This window comes from Rhinolophus sinicus, chromosome 17 (genome assembly GCF_057876585.1).
Source record: "Rhinolophus sinicus isolate RSI-liver-muscle chromosome 17, RSI-T2T, whole genome shotgun sequence".
NCBI lineage: Eukaryota > Metazoa > Chordata > Mammalia > Chiroptera > Rhinolophidae > Rhinolophus > Rhinolophus sinicus.
This window is the reverse complement of record NC_142517.1, coordinates 185179103-185198664: the sequence shown is the minus strand read 5'-3', so window position 1 is coordinate 185198664 and position 19562 is coordinate 185179103. Positions and strand designations below refer to the sequence as shown.

The following is a 19562-nucleotide window of genomic DNA, read 5'->3' as shown; positions in this document are numbered from 1 at the left end:
TTGGAAGAGCTATATCTAAATGATTACTGATTAATATTATGATTTTATTAAATTAATAATTTGATAGGATTTCAAAATCATCACGATTAAAATTCATGGCTCGCTTCCCCCCACAAAAAAACACATCCACTAAACACTGAAAACTAAACTCAGTGAGATAAGAATGACACTGGGAAAGAAAAAAAAAAGTTTGACACACAGTCTTATTCCAAAATAATAATAATATTATTATTATTATTAATAATAGTAAATTTAAGGTTGCAAAGCAGTGAAAAGAAAACAAAATATTTCCAGCAAAGGGTCAAGTTACATAATTTCAAATCAAACACATCTTTATTCAAGCAAAGATATCCATGTCTAAAACTAGATTGTTTTGTCTTAAAATTAGTTTAAGAAATTACAATTATGAAAAAAGCTAAGATACAAAAAGTGAATCAAAATATATCTCATTTTTAATATGAATTTATACATACTTATCAGCAATTGCACTGTATTTTGTTCTTTGAGAGTAATTCAATAGCTAATGCCCACTGAAGACACTTTCCTAATCTATCCAATTTCCTAATGCAATCCAGTTCCTAAATTTTATCTTGACTCTACTCCCCCTTAAAATCACTCAGCTGAGGGCCTAATGTTACAGAAAGACAAAGCACTAGAGCACCCTGAGAGATCACTCTACCAGAGAAGGAAGGCGGGAGAAGGGAGAGGGAGAGGAGAGAAGCAAGAAAGAGAAGTATCAGGGGAAGGAATGGGGTGGGAAGGGAAAGGAAAGGAGAAAGGGTAAGGGAGGAAGGAAGGAAAGAGGAGAGGAGAAAAGAAAGTAAAAAACACTTTGGACAGTTTTTTAAATCTTATCCATGATTGCAAAATGGTTTTATATGACTAAAATTGGTCTTCAGGAACTCCATAAATTTATCAAACTTGGATTCATATGGGCTCATATAAAGAATATCATATAAAGAAAAGCACTCAAGATCTGCTACGCCATTTAATCTTCTTATATATGACAGTATCAAAACTTAAAATCAATTCTGTTATATACAAATCTTAAGTGTTCAAGTTTAAACAGAATCCACTGTCAAGTCTGTAACCATGATAAAAAATGTAAAAACATATAAACTGAAACATAATAAACTATTATTTAAAGGTACATTTTGTCATTTGAATCACTAGATACAAATACATTACTGGCATTTTAGTAATTAATCTGTAACAAACCAATACAAACCTAGGATCATCAAGTTAAAAACATCTGATAATTAACACAATTATGAATTTTACATAGTTAGATCCAGTCTAAAATCTTACATGTAATAAGTCTTCAGTGATTCAGAGACACTACATAAAATAGACTATTTATACCATTAATAAGGCATTTACTTTGCTTTGGGTTGAAAACCAAAATAAAACTGGGGGTGGGGATGGGGAAGAAGGTGAAGGGATTAGAACGTGCAAATTAGTACTCACAATACAGTTAAGGGAAGATGAAATACAGTATGGGAAATATAATTAACAATGTTGTAAAGATCAGGTAAGGTGCCAGACGGGCACTGGACTTATCAGGGGGATCACGTCATAGACTGTGTAGATGTCTGACCAATGCGCTGTACACCTCAAGCTGAAGTAGAATAATATTGAATGTCAACTATAATTAAATATATATATGACATATATAGTCACAGGATGTGGAGTACAGCATAGGGGAGATAATCAATGGTATTGTAACAGCTATATACGATATCAGGATAGTACATGGGGGGGTTGATTATCTATTACATTGCTTTGTACACCTGAAACTAATAAAAAAAGAAAAAAAGTAACACTATTTACTTAAAATAAATAAATAAATAAAACTACAGTTTAATTGCCATAGACCTAACTATAAAACCTAAAATGAATAACTTTTAGAAGAAAACAGGATAAAATCTCTATGACTTTATATAAGGTAAATAGTTCATAAATACGACACCAAAAGCACAATCCACAAAAGACATAAAATCAATGAACCAGGTTTAACCACAATGAAGAACTTCTATTCTTTGAAACACACCATTAAAAGAATGAAATGATGTTACAAAATGGTAGAAAATATCTGCAAAGGACTTGTATGTAGAATATAAAATAACTCAATGATAAGAAAAACAATCCTTTTTAAAGGGGAAGGGGAAACATTTGAACAGACATTTTCCCAAAGATAAAAAGATGGCCAAGAAGCACATGAAAAGATGTCCTACTTCATTAGAATGAAGATTAGGGAAATGCAAATCAAAATTACATTACACACCTATTAGAATGGCTAGAGTTAAAAAAAAAAACTGACAATACCAAGTGCTAACAAGTATGCACAGAACTGGAAGTCTCAGACACTGCGGGTGGGGGTGCAAAATTGTACAGCCACTTTGGAAAACAATTTGACAGGTAAACTTACCATACTACCCAGCAATCCTACCTCCTAGGTATTTACCCAAATGAAATGAAAACCTACGCTCACACAAAAGTCTGTGTGTGAATGTTTATGGCAATTTTATTCATAATCACCCAAAACTGGAAATAATCCAAATGTCCCTCCAACTGGGAAAGGGATAAAGATATTGTACACATCCATATAGTAGAACATTACTCAGTAATAAAAACGAATAAAATAATGAAATATGCAACAGTGATAAATCTCAAATGCTTTGAGCCAAAAAGCCAGACCCAAACGGCTATATACCATATGCTTCCATTTACATGATATTCTTAAAAAGTCAAAACTTCAGAGACCAAAAACATCAAGTGGTTGCCAGGGGCTAGCAGTGAAAGGGAAGGATTGACCACAAAGGGGGCATGGGGGAAATCTGGGGTTGATAGAACTGTTCTAAATATTGATGGTTGTTGTGGTTATATCACTGAGTACATTTCAAAACTTGAAGAAATACACACGAAAAAAGGGTAAATTTTACTGTACATAAATTATACCTTAACAAAAAGAAAAAAAGTACTTGGTGATTCAAAGATATTATATAAAAAAGATTATATTCACATAAATTGTCATTGAGGCACTTACTTCCTTGCTTTTTGTTTTAAAAAAAATTAACTGTAATTACCCACTCATATAACAAATGTTTATTCAGTGCATACTATGAACTAGTACTTGTGATTAAATTATAAAAATGTTGACTCTCAGGTGGGGGTGATTTGTCCTTTCTGGGTCTACAACCAATTTCAAGATACATTCCTTAATGCAGAAACATAAAAAGATTCCTGTATTTAACTAGCCAGTCTTGTAAGTAGTTGTAAGTAGATCAAAGAACAGCCCATGTTTACATTTACTACTATAGAAAGCTTTTCTTTAAAAGTGCTATTATCGAAGCTATCCCACACAACACTATTCAAAATCCATCTTAACTAAAAGTGTCTTTTAAAACATTTAAACATCTGGTTATAGCAGCAGAGCTGAATATGTATTCTATGAAGTATTTGGCAAGCTACGGTGATGAGTGCCCAAACACATACATTTTTACAATACATAGAACTTATTTACTAACCAGCATCACCATTAACTTTGCAAATACATTCTGTAACAATTGAGCCCTTTTCTCCTTCCCCATCATAAAACAGATTTCAGATTGGAATTTTAAAACACTAAAATACCAGTCAACCTTAAGTAACACAGAAGCAAACCTGCAATTCTTAAAAAGCCCATTGTCTATGTGTTTCCAATGCTGCTATAATAAACAACAGATTCTGTTATAATACACTTATAGAGACTTTCAAACTATAATATCAAATATTTCCTATAAAATATACCTTAGAATCACTGTCATATACACTTCTTTTTGTTAATGACAACTTGTAACAAACAATATTCTAATGACTTTTCAAAACTGTATAGAAGACAGCTCCATACTAAATTCACAAATCTCTAGTAAATGAAGTTCAAGCAATAAAAAACATGTATATTTATGCTACTCTATTGGAAAAATGTATAAGAAACTTTACCCTGATTTCCTCAGAATATTCTACTCTTTGGTCACATGCTATTTTCTAGTTAGTACATTATTCACACACTAGTTAGTACACTGCACACACACACACACACACAGCACAAACAAATATAAACAAACAAAAATCATAAAGCCAGAGTTCCAGGGAAGAGAAGAGCCAGATGATTGGATCTGCCTGCCAAGGAATAAGCCAATACTCACCTGTAGGGGGGGTGGAAGAAACAACAGGGGGAGTTGGAGAAGTGAAGCCATCAGCAAGGGTCTGGACACCCCCCACAGCGGCGTCTGGGGCAGTGGAGGAAGGGGCAGAAGCAGGAACAAGAGGGGCAGGGGCAGATGCAGAAGTGGCAGGAAGGGGAGGAGTACCAGCAGAGCCAGCTGGGGCTGAGGGGGAAGAGGAGTAAGAGGCAGCATTAATGAGGCATTCCCATTAGGCAGGATTAGAAAAGGCATTAGAGAATTTAATGTTAGATATTCAATGCTCAACACTAACCAAAGAAGAGAGTGTTAAAAAAGAGAGGGGAGAGAGAGAGAGAGAGAGAGAGAGAGAGAGAGAGAGAGAGAGAGAGAGAGAGAGAGAGAGAGAAGCTAATGTTAAAGGATTATTAGGTTTGCAGTAAATAATTCAAGATGCTAGAATAATGTACAGATTTTTAAATTCATTAAAGACAAGCATTCCTTTTTACCTAAAAGCCACTACTCTGGAAGAAAAGTGCTCCCTTTATATAGTAATCTTTAGCATAACATTCTGTAAATAGTATACAGAACTAAACATAATACACTAGGAAACAACAGTATTCCATTCTGAATTACACAGATCAGAAAATAAACAAATTCCAGACATAAACATCATGTAAAAAAAAGCATTCAGAAAAACACAAATCTCTTTTTGTGATTTTAAAAAAGGTATTATGTATTGTTATAAGTAAATTAAATATGTAATAGTCTATCCCTATGTTATAAGTAAATTAAATATGTAATATTCTATCCCTATATCACGCTTTTAAAAGCAAATTTTAACTGGCTCCCTCAGATTAAATAAGCACATTTTTCTGTTTCAGAGGGAAAAGGTAGCATTTCAGAGACTATCAAGTTCCAACAGTCCACTAAATTTAACTGTCAAAACTACTTTGATATTTGTCCAATCCTTTGTTACAAATATGACTCTCACACTGAGTCCCCACTGTGTCCAAAGGCATGCACTGTCATACTACTCCCTGGAATTAAACATATAACTGATACCCATGTGGTACCTGAAACCTCAAAGCACCATCTGAGCCACAGCACCAAAGACATAAAACCAAATAAGAGATGTGTGTGAGCATAGTTACAAGTCACTTGGTGAAAACTATAAAATGCATAAAGATTTCCCAACATTTATGGCGTCCTAAATTATAGGAAAAATAAATCCTGATTATTAAGAAAGCCCACCGGGATTAAACCAGAAACTGAATTCAAATTCAGAAAAAATAAGTGACGATGAAGCACCATTCATGTTTTACCTGGAAAGACACTGGGAGGAGAGGGAGTGGGAACGGCAATGGGAACTCCCACACTCCCACTTCCACTGTTCTCCCGACTGCTGCTCCGACTACTTGGGTGGCTTCCTCCACTACTCCCACTGCTGCTAAAGAAATAAGAGCCACCAAAACAAGAATATTTATATATAGTAAGATATCACCAGCATTTCCCAAAATTTTCTGAAATGAATATAGCTATAATAAATTCAAAAACCTTCCACTTAAAATATGAATTTCTTAAAAAGTAAGGGAAAAAGATGAATTCAAGAAACTTGTTTTGATCACCTTTTAGTAAGCACGTATTAAAGGAACTGAGAAAGAAATAAGAATAAAAAATTCTCCACAAATATAAGTGATAAATGATGGGGCTCAACACATAAAAATATTACTTTCTTTTACTCCACCTTAATGCCTGTGTGAAGAAACTTCTTTTATAATAAAAACATGGTTTTCCTAACCAGATTATTTAATTAATCTTATTTGTGATGTTATCTGGATATACTATGCCATATTAATGTTTTATTGTATATGGTTTTTCATCTGTAAAGTTCCACCAAAAAACAACTTGAAATTTCCCATAGTTCTTTTTTAGGTCAACTATAACTAGTAATTTTGTAGAGAAGTTCGAACTTTAAGATGTCTGGATTTTTGGTTTTTTTCATTTCAACTTCCTGGCTGCTCAAAGTTTCATCAGAACATGAGGAGAGAGAGGTAGGAATCAGATGAGGTTTGGGAGAGTAGAGTGAGGCAAAGAACTTAGTGCTTGGAAAATGAGAGAGATGTAACTGAAGTTATCGGAACAAATTATGGTACTATGACCATTGTATTTTGCACTGAGGTAGAGAAAATACCTGTAAGTTCGATTTCTTTGATTCACAGAAGCTGTCCTCACAGGGCTCTGCTGCGAGGGAGCCATATTACGGGTTGGGCTAGGTACGTAATCATTTGGTACCACTGGAGGACGCACTGGCTCCAGTGTGCGATAGGGGGAGTGCCGCCTACAAAAAGAAGAGCGTATGTATCGTGTGATTAGCAAGTTTCGGCACAAAAATTCAGAGTTGCCAGTAGTGAAATACAATTTATACTCAGAGATAGGAAAATGTGTTTTAACATAACCCAGCTACCAATTTGTCTTTTGTTAAGTATCACTTCTCCACCATTAGGGTTTTGATAAGTACTATTTTTTAGTCTCCAACCTCATTTCCCTGTGCTAATGCAATTTTGTTCATTCATTCTCAGAGAGCATGAAGATTCTCCGACCAGGTAAGCAAAGTGTTTCCCAGACTCTCTTCTTTCCTTGTATGAGTTCAAATTATTTTAGTCTCCTAACTGTACTGCATGAATGCACTAATTATCTTCCTCACCCCTCTCTCTAACCATATATTTAAAGCTCCACAACCGATGATCAATAGCAACTATAACCCTGTATTTCCCTTTTTGTATAGTAAATACAAATTAAACTATATCCATACACAAGAATACATAATTTACTCTCCTCTCCTTCCATTCTCACCTCACACCCTCCCTCAACGTTTACCTTGCTCTCTCTTACCTTTTACCCTCCCTCAGAGTTCAGTATTTAAAAGAGAGAAAAAAATGATCACCTAAGTCTTTCTACCTTATTTACTTTGAACTGTAAAGTACAAAACAGGCTGAATTTTATTAACACATTTCATTTTTCTCAAAATTTCCTTTTAAAGAAAGAGAATGAGAAGCGTAAGAAAGGAAATATGATTGGAAATACGATGCACACTGGAACATTAGTTATTAAATTAGTTCTCATCTCTAAGTTTCCAAATTCTTTATGACATAATAAATACCCAACTGACATTTTGTAGACGAGCTTCTGGTCTTTAAAAGAATAAAAACATTGGGATCTCAAAAGATGTGAAAATTAAAAGCTTTCTTTTCCTGAAATGATGTTGCTACCTTGACTTACGAATTTCTCAATAATTCACTCCCACAAATCTCCCAAAGTTCCTTTAAACACTGCTCTCTTGGGCTACTCAAATTATGGTTCATTGATTTTGGATGAGATCACTTTGCAGTGACCCTGTCCGCTCTACTACCCTCTAAATCTCCTTGCATAAATACATATGTACATTAATAATTAAAAATAAATAAGGGGTATGAGATGAGATATTGAGTAAAAGGAAGAAAAAATAAATGTCAGGACCTTGGATTTAAAATACTAAAAAGAAGTTTAGGCATCTCTGAAATTATGATGGGAATATAAAAAACATAAAATAGGAAATTGATTAATTTGCAAATATCTAATTTCCGGGCAATTTTTCCCAGAAAAGTGTTCTGTTTAAATACAAAAAAAAACACCAAAAATAAAAACCCTTTGCTGACTGAGACCTATACAATGTCGGCAATGAGGAAAACAAGGTAAAAAACAAAGGGCAGAAGAACAAAATAGGGTGGCTAGGCAGACTGTGTGAAAAAAACCAGGTTATGACCATCCACCAGCTTATGGAGCTTAGAGACTCTGAGGATTCTGCAGAACCCTTCTAATACATAGGATATATATCTTCAAAATTTGAGAGTAACTGAGAACTTTATTTACTAGAGAATACAGTGGGTTATCTTGCTAACAATCTTGATTTTAAAACCTAACAAAATCTGTTAGGTACTATACAATGACAGAAATGTAGAGGTGCCACAGGAAAATAAAACAAACTCTTCCTCTTGATCTGACTCTCTTCTCTTACTCTTGCACAATTGTACCTACCATGTCATCTATATACTACTCTGAAGTTTAAATCTTACTTGACTTACTAGACTCGTTCCTCCTAATGTTAGCAGATTTTGTTTTTGTCCACACCAAATAAAAATTCCCATTCCTGGTGGGAATTCACTTTTATTCTTTTGTTTCCCACTGTCCTAACTAATTCCTCGTCCAGCATGATCCTCCTTTATATCCCAACTCATCTTTGTCCTGATCCACAGTGCTTGATTAGGTTGGGTTTTGTTGTTTTTTGTTTTTGTTTTGTTGTTGTTTTTGTTTTTGGTGAGGGGGCCAAAACCAAGTTTGTCAATTAAAATCTTTTAAGCATATATCATAAAGCCAATGGTTGTCAAAGCATTTTGTCTTTGTGTTATACATTTTAAAATCCAATTCATGGTAGAGTGACTCTGAAAAGTTGACAGATGACAAATATTACCCCCTTTTACAGATGAAAAAACTGAAATGCTAAGAAGCTAACTATGCAAGAACACAGAGCGGGAGCAGAGCTGGGCCACAATTTTGGTCACCTGACTTCTAGGGTATATTATGCCTACCTGATCACAAATCTCCATGATAAACCAAGTTTTTATATATACTACAATATTATAGCAGAAAAAAAGTCAAGCTTTTCCATTAATTGACCATTTCTGCCAAAGATCAAGTCCTACTTCTGTAGGACTGAACTAAAACTCAATATTCTCATAACAACATGAGCTAGTCAGAATTTTGTAATCTACAGTGTTCTTCAGAGGAACAGTCTGAATAAGAAAGTCAATTGTAATATGAAAGACTCTAAAAATTTTATGACAATAGAAACTAGAGTACAATTTATAATAAACCATGAACTTGGGCTACGATTTTATCTCAAATTTGAAATTCATTAGAAAAATAATTTCTAAACAAAATCTTTTTAAAGTATAAAGATGTTGCTCAGGAAAAGGGAAAGTTACACAGAAAAAGGATAATCCTAGAAAAAAAGTTCTTTTTTTAAATATTAAAAAATAATTTAAATATATGCAGTGTTTAGTTTTCAACAACACTACATTAAATGGTTTTCAATTATTACTTAGTTACATACTCACCCAAGTGTCCCTTTCCCTGACATAGGGGGACTGGGGGGTTTCTGAGTTGGAGGTGTTGTACGCGGCAGCCCACCCATCTTCATATTCTGCGTACTCACCTAAAAAATTTTTGAGGAAAACTCAACTTGTATGCAGTGAAACAAAGTGGTCTTTTGGGAAATAACATTATACTGTTTAACAAAGGAGGGGAAGGTTTAAATAGGAAAAAAAAAAAAAAATTAGAGGCCATGCATTTCATATGCAATTTCTACTCTACTATTATTCTACAGTTGTACTCAAAGGACTCTTCCTAACATGAAATTTTCAAAGGATTATAAATGTGTATGCAAAGAATTTATTTGCCATTAGGCCATCACACCAACAGATCACTGGTTAAACTATTTGATACTACATTCATTCAACTGAAATTTAATAGGATAACTATAAAAACGTTAGTTTTGATAAATAGAAGCTCAATGTGAAACAGTAACATTCTCATGCAATTCCTTGTTTTTTAGATAGCAAGTATTACCATAAAAAACAAAATACATGTTTCCCAAATAATATATACAACTAGAGATATAAACTGCATGACATACAGAAAAAATTTTTAGTTTTTTAAGTGGTAGATCAGCCTTACAATTCAGATGTCTTTAATGTTCTTTTATGAAGGAATCACCTACCTGAAAACTGCCAGAAGTTAAGGCATGTTCCTAAATATCTGAACTACAAAGTCAAGGCTGAGCTATCCCATTCAACTGTGAGCAGTACAATGTGGCAATGTCCTAGTCCCAATGGGAATTAGACCCATTCAAGCCCCAATGAAGATTGAGTCATGGGAAAGATGTAAGTAATATATAGTCCTAAATCAGAGCTGGGCCATGACTCCTCATTATTCTATCCCCAACTAAAAATGCAAATGTAGGAAAGCTGGGTAATATGGGAGCAAGGGATATGACCAAAGAAGTATGTCAGCACATATACAGAAAGCCCTAGAAATCCAGGTAGCTTAAGGAGCTAAGAGAAGTCATTCACAAATATAGTTCAAATGCAATCTCCAATTGAGATTACCAATGGGTTGGAGTTAATGTTTAACACATGGGTTCACACCTGACCCTATTTTAAGCTCCAAATTTTTAAGCTATCAAACACTTCAAAAAAGGATCTTAACTTTTCTCATAAGAATATGTCTAGAGTATTCAAATTATTCTTATAAAATGAAACTTCAAGACATTACACCACTGAAATTAGAATACATTTATAACTGTAATTTCAAAATATAAAAAATTTTAAGAAAAATGGTAAGTACAAATCATACGTACAGAGTACTGAGGCTATCAAAATTAACTGGCTTAAAAATACTATTTGTTATCTGAATAGGCAAGAAATAATATACCAAGAAACAAAGTCTTCAAATGAATAGCCCAGTGAACAAGTTGTGTGTGATGATAAAACAATCTTTAATGACAAATGATACCTTTGAAATGTCAATATTTTTAAAATGAAGCATTTAACGGTAATCCTTTTTTTGTTGCTTTTAAACAATAAATATAAAACAAACTGGTTATCAAGTAAGAATAAAGATTAACTTATCCTTGCTCTCCCCCTCATTAATAAGCAGAGGGTATACTAATCACATCTTAACATGAAAATGCCAGAAGTTTTTTAAAAATTCAATTCACATTCGGGGAAAATTTTAGGAGTAATACGATAAATAACCAATAGCTTTTTACACTGTAAATCTTAATTGATGATACCAAAATATTTTTTTTTTAGTAGTAACCAAAGTCCTTTAAGCTCAACCTTAAATAACATAAAACCCAAAGTTACTTTAAATGATGAGGGAGAAGTAGGTGAACCAAACACTAAACTACATCAATTTTCTATAAACAGGAAGGAAAAGGAGCAGGGATAGAAAAAGAGTAAAAGAAAATTTTATTCTATATATGGAATAGCTAAAATACTTGAAAACAGCTTTCCAATTTTAAGTTTTGATATGTAAGGTGTTTTTATTTAAATTGCAGTATCTTCCTCAGGTCTTTTAATCTATCTCCCCCCCCTCCCCGAATAATATAAATAACCTATAAATCAAAATCTGGTGGACATTTCTATAAATAAAACTTGATATATTTTATGATGTGTAGAATCGTCAAATGATTGTATTTGTTTAATGAGGTTTAGATGAGTAACTTAAATCACTTAAGACACCAGAGTCCCTGAAGAATGTCTAAAAAATCTATAATTTATACTTCACTGATACTGTACTACCTTTATCTTAAGCAAAATAGTTTTTCATATTTTTTAAGGTAGTTTTCCTTTGTGAAAAATGTTTCCATGCATAGTAATGAGTATGCTATGAATATGCTATTGTAGAATATAAATACTGCCATCTAATTTGATGAAAAAAGCAGAAAACAGGAATACTGTGAAACCAAATAATTTCTTTATCATAGGTGGGATCTGTATTACATTTAAAGCTAAGAAACTGCATTGCAAATCTAAAAGAATTTGATTAAAAAAAATTTACTGGATAGCCATCCTGGTTCTAAAAATTATTTTCAGGAAAGTTTATAGGGGGAAATAACATTTCCTGACAAGTAGCAACACACATGACAAAATTGTGTTTGTGGTAAAGGGGAATGAGAATGAGAGAGAGAGAGAGAGAGAGAGAGAGAGAGCGAGCGAGCGAGAGAGAGAGCGAGAGAGAGAAAGAGAGAGAGAGAGAGATAACACCATAGACTCAGGGCAAAGAAAACGAAGCAGTAGTGCACCCAGCTCCTAACAGTAATTCCTCATGAAATTTTTTTACGAACTGCAAACTCAGGAAAAACAATCATCTGGCACATAAACATGTAGTTAATGGTCTTGAATCATGAGTGGGAATGCTCGTTATAATTTTCAAAGTTTTATTTGGGAGTTGGAATGAAACTTTGGTGGCTTGTTACAATAATAATTCAATTATATGGATATTTTTTTGATTCCATAAAGGGAAAGTCATCATCAAGAGCTAAGTAAAACAGGTATTAGGCACAAGGAGGAACAGTAGGAAAGGTCCGTTTTTTTTCCTACCAGAGAGAAACCCTAAAAACAGAAAAAAAATTTTCATTTAGGTGATGAAGGTTAATGCATGGCCACAGCTCAAACACTTTACCACTGGATTGTGACTAAGGAATGCAGATGATACTGGAGGTAAGAGCAGTTCCTTTACAACCGAAGAGTGGTCTGGTCTTACACAACTAGCACCAACCATCAGGCCAATTCTCATGCCTTAATATTTTTTCTACAGTGTTCCTAACTTTCCTGCTCTATCCTTTTTTTGGTATTCAATACCTCCTTGAACCTTGAAATATAATATAATGTTTATTACAAAAATCTCAGTGATTTCCAGAACCCTGTGAATTTCAGTATTTTTAATAAAGCTGGCCAGCCGGTATCTCTACCTGTGCTACAAAGAAATTTCCCATTGACGGATAACCTGCTGTGATATACCAACAGCAGACACATTCTAAAATGATACTTATGGTCTATATCCCTTATTCAGTAACTACCTACCAGACTACTGGGTACAAGGGTAAAGAATTATGGAAAATAGGGGAGACACTGAGGGGACACAAAGGTCTATAAATTGTTTTCTTTGCTTGTAAGGAACTTACAATATTTTAGAATAAATAAGATTCATAAAAAGTAATGTCTACAAATTATACAGAAATTGCCCCAAAAGCATTACCAATGTGAGAAGGAATAGCTATAGAATGTTTCATAGAGAAGACATCTGAGCTGGACTGTTAGCAATTTCTTTAAAAAAAAAAAAAAAGCAGGATTCAAATATAAAAGAGCAGTAGTATGTATAGGTTGTGTCTGGCAGTGGAGTAGTGAGGATGGGCAGAAGGATGCTGTGGTCAAACATCTCTGGGCCTCCATTCGCTGTCCAGTATTGTTCTCCATTAGTGCCATCCAGGGCATAATTCTTTGGCTTCTTAGGGATCCCTATCCGTCTCCTAAGAGGATATACATATGTTCCTACTTCAGTTCTCATTGTTAGCAGGAAAAGGACCAGGAGATCCTCTGAGGGAAACCAAAGGTGAAATCAGGAACTCAAGTAAGAATTTAGGAGAGAGGCAAACATTTTAGTAAGTAGTTAGAAAGACAAAAAGTCTAAGGTGCCAAAAGAGTTCTAAAATAATTCAATACAGAGATACAGGAATACGTGTTTAAGAGTGAGAGGAGAGAGAAGCAGGTAAAGAAAGAAGGAGAAGAAAGGAGGAATAAAGTTGGGCAAACTTCTGTTTGATGTTGAAAATAGTTTCTGACAACTGGACTTTGCCAAAATAGAACTGGTGGCTGACAGTTGGAACCAGTAGGCAAAAACAAAGGTCTCCCACGGGTTGCTGTTATTATTGAGTTTTTCTTCCAAATGATGTGTCAAATAAATGCTTAAGAGTGTCAAATAAATGCTCAGCTGTACCTGAAAGCTAAAAATGTGAGGGGCAATTTATCATCCTTCTGCAGAGAATGACAAACACCTTTTGTTAAAGATCACACTCAAGTGAAAAACAGCCCATTTTTTCACATGGGGTTAAGTTATTAATCTCCAACATCTGACCCAGAATTTTCAAAAGTTGTTATATTCTTAACATGTTAGTTGTAAAATAAAATCTTAACCCCACCTCATTAATTATTTAGAATCTGCTTGTGAATGTTCAGCTGAAATACTATAACAGATCCTATGTCTTTACTATTTTTGATTAAACAAATATATTTATTTAAAAAGTAGTTAAGCTAAGTTTAATTAATGACAACTTTACTGCTTTCAACAGAAAAATCCATTTTAACTACATAAGTAACAGGGTCTTAAAATTCTATTTACTATTAAAACAGAGGGAAAGGGTACCCCAGTTTAAGGTACATTCTACTTTTATATGGCCTCGGGTATATATTGAAACAATTCCAATATGGTTTTCTATCCATTAGCTTTTATACCTTTTTCTGTTTAAAAAAAATCATATTGTTTTCAAAGGTCTTATAAATTAAACTCTACAATTTGTTATCCTCAGTTAATTGAAAAAAAAAAATTAACCCCAATTTCAGATGAAAAGAACCATTAAACATGTATGTACATGGTGCATAAAATGTTAAAAATTTGACTTTTAAACATGGAGGTCTTTTCTGAGTCAAATCCCATGTATCTGGTCCCAAAGAACCAACTTTGGTTAGAGTCTGTCTGAAAGGCATCCAAGTCTGATAGCAATGGGAGCAAGACAGAGCTCAAGAGAGCTAGCTGAGGAGGAAATCAAAGTAGTAGATCATATCAAAGATCAGCAGGCTTCTAGTGCATTAGATACAATCCATAGGTCTCCAAGAAGCTCAGTTGGAAATTCATCGGACTAGTTTATTTATTATTTTCAGTCCCTTCTGACTTTAACATTTTTTTATTTCTTCCTTTCTACCTAACATTTTTCTTACTCTACCTTAATGTATTCAATTATTCTATTAACCACCCTTCCAAACCCATTAACATTTTATTATCAGCATAAAAGGAGAAATGATTTACTATATGCTGAATTTTTTTCACTCTACTTTGTTTTTATTCACCCAAAATTATTAACTATGTGTTACAAGTTTATAGATAAGAAAGACATATTCACAAAGAAAAATAGGAAGGAAGGAAAGACAGAGAACTGGAGCATTCTAGTTTCTAGGATGAACTCGGTACTCTTGTCACTGTCAGCTCTACTCAGATATGATCGAAACAGCTATATAGAGCCACTGTACTAAGGAGCAGAGAGCAGAGATGTTAAGGAATCGTATCCAAGTGTGATGTCTCCTTATTAGATCTTTCCTTCAAGGACTCTCTCATTTCCCACTCATTTTGGCCTATCTCCCACATGGAACAGATCATGAACCCAGGAGGGTCAAGAGGGAATCATAGGAGGGTTTGGAGGAAACGAGCATAAAATAGTACGCTAGGCAAGCTGGTCTAAACTTGAAGAGAAAAGAATTGGCTCATTTCTGTGTTTTTCCTTCCGTTAATCTTTCTGTGTACTTCTATCAGGTTAGAGGTTAACACATCAACAGTCAAAATTTGGATATAGACTTTAGAGGAAAAGAGCCAAGGTAGCCACACCCTGCTCTGGGTCTAGTCCTATTTTATGCAAAAGGAATCTCCTCACAATTCCATATGCCTCTGTCACCAAAACTAAGGGCTAGTCACTAAACTAACACCCTAATCAGTAACAAAAGTGCATCTGCCTGGGCTTCTCTAGTCATATCTCTCTACTATATCTATTGACGTTTCTGTGGCATGGTTAGTAGCTAGTTAATGATTCAGATCTGTTATCTTGTCTTCTTATCACTTTCTACACTAAGGATATGGTAAATAACTGGGTTTTAGAAAGAAAGAACAGGTATTTGAAAAGAAATTATAAAATTCAGCTAAGAAAAAAACCAAAAAGGAAATGTAACATTCTATTTGACAGGCTTCTTGAATATACTTGAATGTCTTTTACCATTAATCCTCAAAATACTAAAATGTTACTGAAACAAATAACAAAAGGAAGTATTTCTCTAATTCTTAACTTATATTTTGTTAAACACTATCATGAGCTTTTGATGTTTTGGGTATAATTCTCAGGTTGGGAAACTCTTAAAGTGATTTTATATTGCAACATATATTTTACATAGCAATTTGAGAAAAAAGATTAATTTTATTTTTTTGCTAAGTACATGATACTGCAACTTAAAAAAACCCCGTAACACTGAATATTATCTGCTTCTCAATTTCTTTACATTGAATATAAGTCAAAAGATAATGACACAGTGGCCACAGGGTATATAATAAAGCACACCATTTATAGAATAAAAAGACTATTACACAGGGGGAGGGTTAAATGAAGCACATTAGTTGGCCCTCCAATCCATAACAAAATTTCTACATTTACAAAATCCAGCTAATTTTATTTTATAATGACATTTCATGATAAGGTAACTTACATTTCAGTTTCACAAAATATATTAACATTGCAAAATAACCATTTATTCAATAAATATTTGCCAAGCACCTAATGTGTACTCGGGCACTGTTCTAGGCACAGAAGATAGGATAATGACCGAACAGACAAAGTAACTGCCCGCATGATGGAACATGAAGATACCACAAAGTTGCATGACAAAAATAAATAAATAAAAAGAGGAATTATTTGTCAGCTTTAAAAGGCCAAGTGCCAAATATCTCTTCACTCCCCATATGTAATAATCTACATAAGAACAAAGAATGGAAATTCAGCCCTGGAATCTCTTACCTTAAATCTAAGCAACCACTTAATGCATAAATGGAGCAAATAAAAGAGGTAAGGAAAAAAAGCATTGAAAAGTTAGTTGGAACTTCAGGATGTGAAGAGAAAGGAAAAAACAAAGAAAAACAAGTTAAGCATTCAGCATTAAAAAATAATGTTTCAGTAGATCATAGAAAGAGTGGTTAAAGCAGAATGTGTCATGAACAAGAGTTTTTTGATGAAATTATATGATACTGTTTTATTCAAAAACTTAACTTTATTAAAGATTTCTTCAAATTAGTGACTCCTAAACACTAGAAGCCCAAACAATGACAGGGACTACAGAGTCCCAGAAGAATAACATTTTACTTGAGAATTAAATAAGAATTGAAGTGGGGGAATCACCTTTTATTATATAAGTGGGCAAGCACAAATATGACATTTTATATTCTAAGTGCCTTTTTTTCATTAGATTCTGGCAGTCCCCTAAAATTTTCTATCAGCAGCTGTTAGCCTTGTTTAGATCTCAAAAGATTTTCCCAAGTTAGAATAAATTTCAGTTATTAATTATATACCCAATTACACATCTTAATTTAACATACTCTAATTAGTATAGTAACCTAAATGAATACAGGTGTCAATTATAAGATTAAGTATCAAATTCCAGGTAATAGTGCCTATTATCAACTTTCTGAGGAAGAAAAAAATTTTTTTAAATTCACACTGTATATTTTCTTTCACCTAGATCTACATTAAATTTAGATTTAATTGATTTCTATCCATACTAGTACAGGGCATTTTTTAAATTTAAATTTGCTTATAGAGTCATAAATAACTGCATAAACTATACAGTTACACTTACAAGCATATATATATTTATTCAAAGTCACATTTGATAAGTCATTGTCTTTCAAATCACTAATGAGATGCAAACTTTAAATATTACTTAGCTGAAACTGAATAGTTTCTTAAGTGCAAACACCAATTTAAATAAAATTTATATGCTCCTCAAGTTTTGAGTATGGTACTTTGTATTATATAGCAGGCACTCAAATACATTTTAGAAAATAGCCGAAATATATAATGGTTATATATTCAAAAACAGTGGAAATATTAATTACTATTGTCTGCATTATTCTCACCTAAAATATTAAGATAAAATTATTTCAGAAAAATTCAAAGTACGTGTTTGCTTATTTATGTTCTGAAAACTAATGCCCAAAGTTTGCTGATAAATTTTTGAGATAAGGTAAAAACCTATTAACATACTGAATAATTTTTTAATCAGTCATATTAAATCATTAGAAGATTAGAAAGATTACACAACACTATTTGCCAGATCTATATGAGGTATTATAACTGATTAAGCAAACATAATTCATTCAAAGATAATTATTTAAAACTTGAGAACAGAGCACTAAGAAGCAAGAAAGATAAAATAGTTATAGTAGTAAAGAATCTTTAGAACCACAACTGGGCCAAGACTTAGTTCTCTAGAAAAGGAAAGATAAAAGCTAAATTTTCTAAAGAGTTAGTTCAATTATGGGCTATTGTTTTAAAAAGCTTGACAAAAATTATACTTACCTTTACTCCATGTCCAATATCATCTAGAATTGTATAGTCAATAGGTTTTCTAATATAACGAACCGGTCGTTCAAGGTTGGCTGGAGCAATAATCTTATGTGTCCTTGAAGTGTTTTTGTTGGTAGTTAAAATACCAATTTCTCTTCTTGCAACTTTCTCTTTATGAATATCAACAGTCTGCAAAAATATAAACACAACACAAAAATGTATATTGCTCATAATATCCAGAAAAATCAAGGTATAACTGCTCAGAGATTTAACACCATTATTCAGATTCTTAACCACAATTGCTAAATTCTCTCCATTTTGGACCAATATTGACTTTCTCCATTTTTAGGCTAAAGTAAGGGTTGGCAAACCATGGCTGGCAGACCAAATGTGGCCTACCATCTGTTTTTTACAATTCAAAAGCTAAGAGTGGTTGAAAAAAGTCAAAAGAAAAATGTCACGACATGTAAAAATTATGTGGAATTCAAATTTCAGTTTCCATAAATAAAATTTTATTGGAATACAGCCATTCTAGTTGCTTACGTAGTTTCACGCTACAGTGGCATAGATGAGTAGTTCTAACGGAGACCTTACGGCCTGCAAAGCCTGAAATACTTGTTAGCTGGCCCTTTACAGAAAAAGTTTGCCAACCCTGGATTAAAGCATAATATTTTTCCCTCTCTCAAGATTTAACCCAATATTGATTATGAGAACCCCAGTGATTAATCTGTTTACATTTAAAAATAAACTATTTTTATAACTTATTAGTGTTTAAAGACTTTTTTATTTAAAAAAAAAGAGGCCTAAAATATAAATACAATGTTAAAAGTAAGAGTCATTTTTTATAAAAAACTTTGTTTGCTTAGGTGAAACTGCTTATCTTTTATCATGACACAACGGTTGTAAAATATTTCATCAATTTTATTTCATTGATTAAATGTTCTCATAGGTTCTATTATGTTTTTACTCACAGCCTTCTATTTGCTAGTAGAGAGGGAATTTATCCACACACACAGATAATCAATGTACTAAAACACCATTTTTCAAACTGCAGGTTGTAATTTAGTGAGATGGGAGCAGCAGTAATCTTAAATGAAATAAAACAGAAATATCTGACTGCATATGCACACAGGAAGGTAAGTATTGTTTCTTGAAACATTTATTTGTTATATATATAAATATATGTATATCTTTATGTATATAAAGATGAATTGTGTACTGGATGCAATGTAAAATGTATTTTTTTCTGTGGGATGCAGTCAAACAGTTTGAAAATTACTTCACTAAAATTGTTCACATCTCTTACCATCATTTCTGGCTCAAACAGCAAGTAAAAGACACTTCTGCTAATTCCTTCACAGTCCTAGTTTAATTTCTCCTTTCTAAAAGAAGAACCAGGTAATAACATAGAAGTGGAAAGA

General features: G+C 33.2%; 1 protein-coding gene across 37 annotated transcripts in view; it reads right to left on the bottom strand.

Annotated features, from left to right (window-relative positions):
• The window catches only part of ABI2 (abl interactor 2), a 105225-nt gene that overhangs the window by 26953 nt on the left and 58710 nt on the right, over positions 1-19562 (bottom strand). For 4 of the 37 annotated variants that reach the window (XM_019726864.3, XM_019726869.3, XM_074340638.2 and 1 more), the window contains 6 exons: positions 18154-18330; positions 16597-16614; positions 9320-9417; positions 6358-6504; positions 5489-5613; positions 4188-4370 (listed from right to left, as the gene is read on the bottom strand). In XM_019726864.3, coding sequence (XP_019582423.1) covers positions 4188-4370; positions 5489-5613; positions 6358-6504; positions 9320-9417; positions 16597-16614; positions 18154-18330 — 748 coding nt within the window. The remainder of the gene's footprint in view (positions 1-4187; positions 4371-5488; positions 5614-6357; positions 6505-9319; positions 9418-16596; positions 16615-18153; positions 18331-19562) is intronic. The other 33 variants (XM_074340580.2, XM_074340628.2, XM_074340699.2 and 30 more) reach the window with 14 other exon arrangements.